Here is a 2,207-nt window from a genome sequence, read left to right as displayed (position 1 = left end):
CCTTGATGGGCTTTCTTCAGCTCCTTTATGTGATATGTAAGATAAGAAACTTTCTTCAGCTCCTTTATGTGATATGTAAGATAAGGAACCGCCAATGGACTTTCCGAAAAGAGATTGCTATGGTTTGGGACTTTGAAAAGGATCATATTTTCTATTTTGTTCCAACACCTTCCTAAAAATACGCAGTGTTTTGATGGTAAAGATTTGTCTGAGCAACAATTAATTTAAAAATATTTTCCTTGTGGGGTGGAGGCGGGGGATTTCTTCCAAGCACACTTGGAAGTGGGTCCTTGTGGGAGTAATTCTGTATTTTCAGGGAAACTATAAGAGGGAGAAATTAACGGGGATAAAATGGTCTCCTCCATGGAACTGATTAAATAAAGCTTAGGATAAAAAACTGATTAAAACACTTTTCTTTAAAACCATGTATGGACTTCCTGGGCCTCCCCACCTTTAGCCAAACCAACGAGAGGACACCGCCGGCATCTAGAGCAGCCGGACCAGGAGCCTAACCGAGTGGCGCGCGAACGTGAGAGGAGAACCGTCCGCGGCTGCGCTCTCCCGCCCCCAAGCCGTTGGAGACGCGGGAAAAATGCTTTCTGAGAGCAGTTTAGTTTTGAAGAGTGTGATGCTTGGAAGTATTTTCTGTGCCTTCATCACTATACTAGGACACGTTAGAATTGGTTATAGAAGTAGAATGTACCACCATGAGCATTATCACGTACAAGCTCCTAATAAAGAAGATATCTTGAAAATTTCAGAGGATGAACGCATGGAGCTCAGTAAGAGCTTTCGGGTATACTGTATCATCCTTGTAAAACACAAAGATGTGAGTCTTTGGACTGCAGTGAAGGAAACTTGGACCAAACACTGCGACAAAGCAGAGTTCTTCAGTTCTGAAAACGTTAAAGTGTTTAAGTCAATTAACATGGAAACAAAAGATATGTGGTTAATGATGAGAAAAGCTTACAAATATGCCTTTGATAAATATAGAAACCGATACAACTGGTTCTTTATTGCACGCCCCACGACGTTTGCTATTATTGAAAACTTAAAGTACTTTTTGTTAAAGAAGGATCCATTACAACCTTTCTATCTAGGCCACACTGTAACATCTGGAGACCTTGAATATGTGAGTGTGGAAGGAGGAATTGTCTTAAGTATGGAATCAATGAAAAGACTTAACCACCTTCTCAGTAGCCCTGAAAAGTGTCCTGACCAGGGAGGGATGATTTGGAAGATATCTGAAGATAAGCAGCTAGCAGTACGCCTGAAATATGCTGGAGTGTTTGCAGAAAATGCAGAAGATTCTAAAGGAAAAGATGTACTTAATACCAAATCTGGTGGGCTTTCTATTAAAGAGGCAATGACTAATCACCCCAACCTGGTAGTAGAAGGATGTTGTTCAGATATGGCTGTTACTTTTAATGGACTGACTCCTAATCAGATGCATGTGATGATGTATGGGGTATAATGTCTTAGGGCATTCGGGCATATTTTCAATGATGCATTGGTTTTCTTACCTCCAAATGTTTCTGATAATGACTAAGAAATGAAACAAGAGCACGTACATGATGGTGGAATAGGACATGTATTGTCGTTATTTGTTGTAACGACTGCATATCCAACACAGCAGTATGTTTCTTTTCTTTTTTAATTTGGTGACACTGGTTTAACCACACATTAAAGTTTAGTAGTACATGTTTAAACAGGATGGGTTTTTTTCCTTAAAACGCATGAAAATTTCAAATGTATTGGAAAGAAATGTTTTAAGGATAATAATTTTGCAAATAAAGGATATATTTATAAATATATTTATGTGATAAATTCTAAATTATGAACATTAAAAATCTGTGTGACATATTTTTGCTGGTTGGTTATAAATTTTAACACGTCCTTTTAGCTTTCTAAGATGTGCAAATGAAATCTCTAGTTGTGAATTTGTGATTAAAGTTAAACTTTTAGCTATGTGTTTTCATTGCTTCTAATGTTGGTTTATGTTTTAAGCCTCTTTGAATGCCAATGGATTTGCCTTCTCAAAATATACAACCAAGCAACAAAGGAAATGTTCCCAACCAATGTTAAAGTGAAAGTTGAACTTTATCTTTGAGAGAAAAAATGAAAATTACTTATAAAAGTTAATCATTTTCCTGGGAGCTAAGTTAGTGGCGTTCCTTAGCACACACAATTTCAGTGTAACTCTCTGT

At 37.5% G+C, this 2,207-nt stretch overlaps 1 protein-coding gene across 1 annotated transcript; it reads left to right on the top strand.

Annotated features, from left to right (window-relative positions):
- Positions 1 to 541: 541 nt before the first annotated feature.
- On the top strand, positions 542 to 1,708 carry LOC106848097 (C1GALT1-specific chaperone 1-like). Its single transcript, XM_044780064.2, has one exon. It carries the CDS (start codon positions 593 to 595, stop codon positions 1,472 to 1,474), a length of 882 nt encoding a protein of 293 aa, XP_044635999.2. The 5' UTR covers positions 542 to 592; the 3' UTR covers positions 1,475 to 1,708.
- Positions 1,709 to 2,207: the final 499 nt, after the last annotated feature.

The sequence above is a fragment of the Equus asinus genome, chromosome 9 (assembly GCF_041296235.1).
Source record: "Equus asinus isolate D_3611 breed Donkey chromosome 9, EquAss-T2T_v2, whole genome shotgun sequence".
In the NCBI taxonomy this organism is placed as follows: domain Eukaryota; kingdom Metazoa; phylum Chordata; class Mammalia; order Perissodactyla; family Equidae; genus Equus; species Equus asinus.
The sequence above is the reverse complement of the archived record's forward strand: the minus strand, read 5'-3'. Positions and strand labels throughout refer to the sequence as shown.

Excerpts from the sequence above, each read along its gene's own strand:
- LOC106848097 (XM_044780064.2), top strand. The coding sequence starts at position 593 with ATGCTTTCTGAGAGCAGTTTAGTTTTGAAGAGTGTGATGCTTGGAAGT.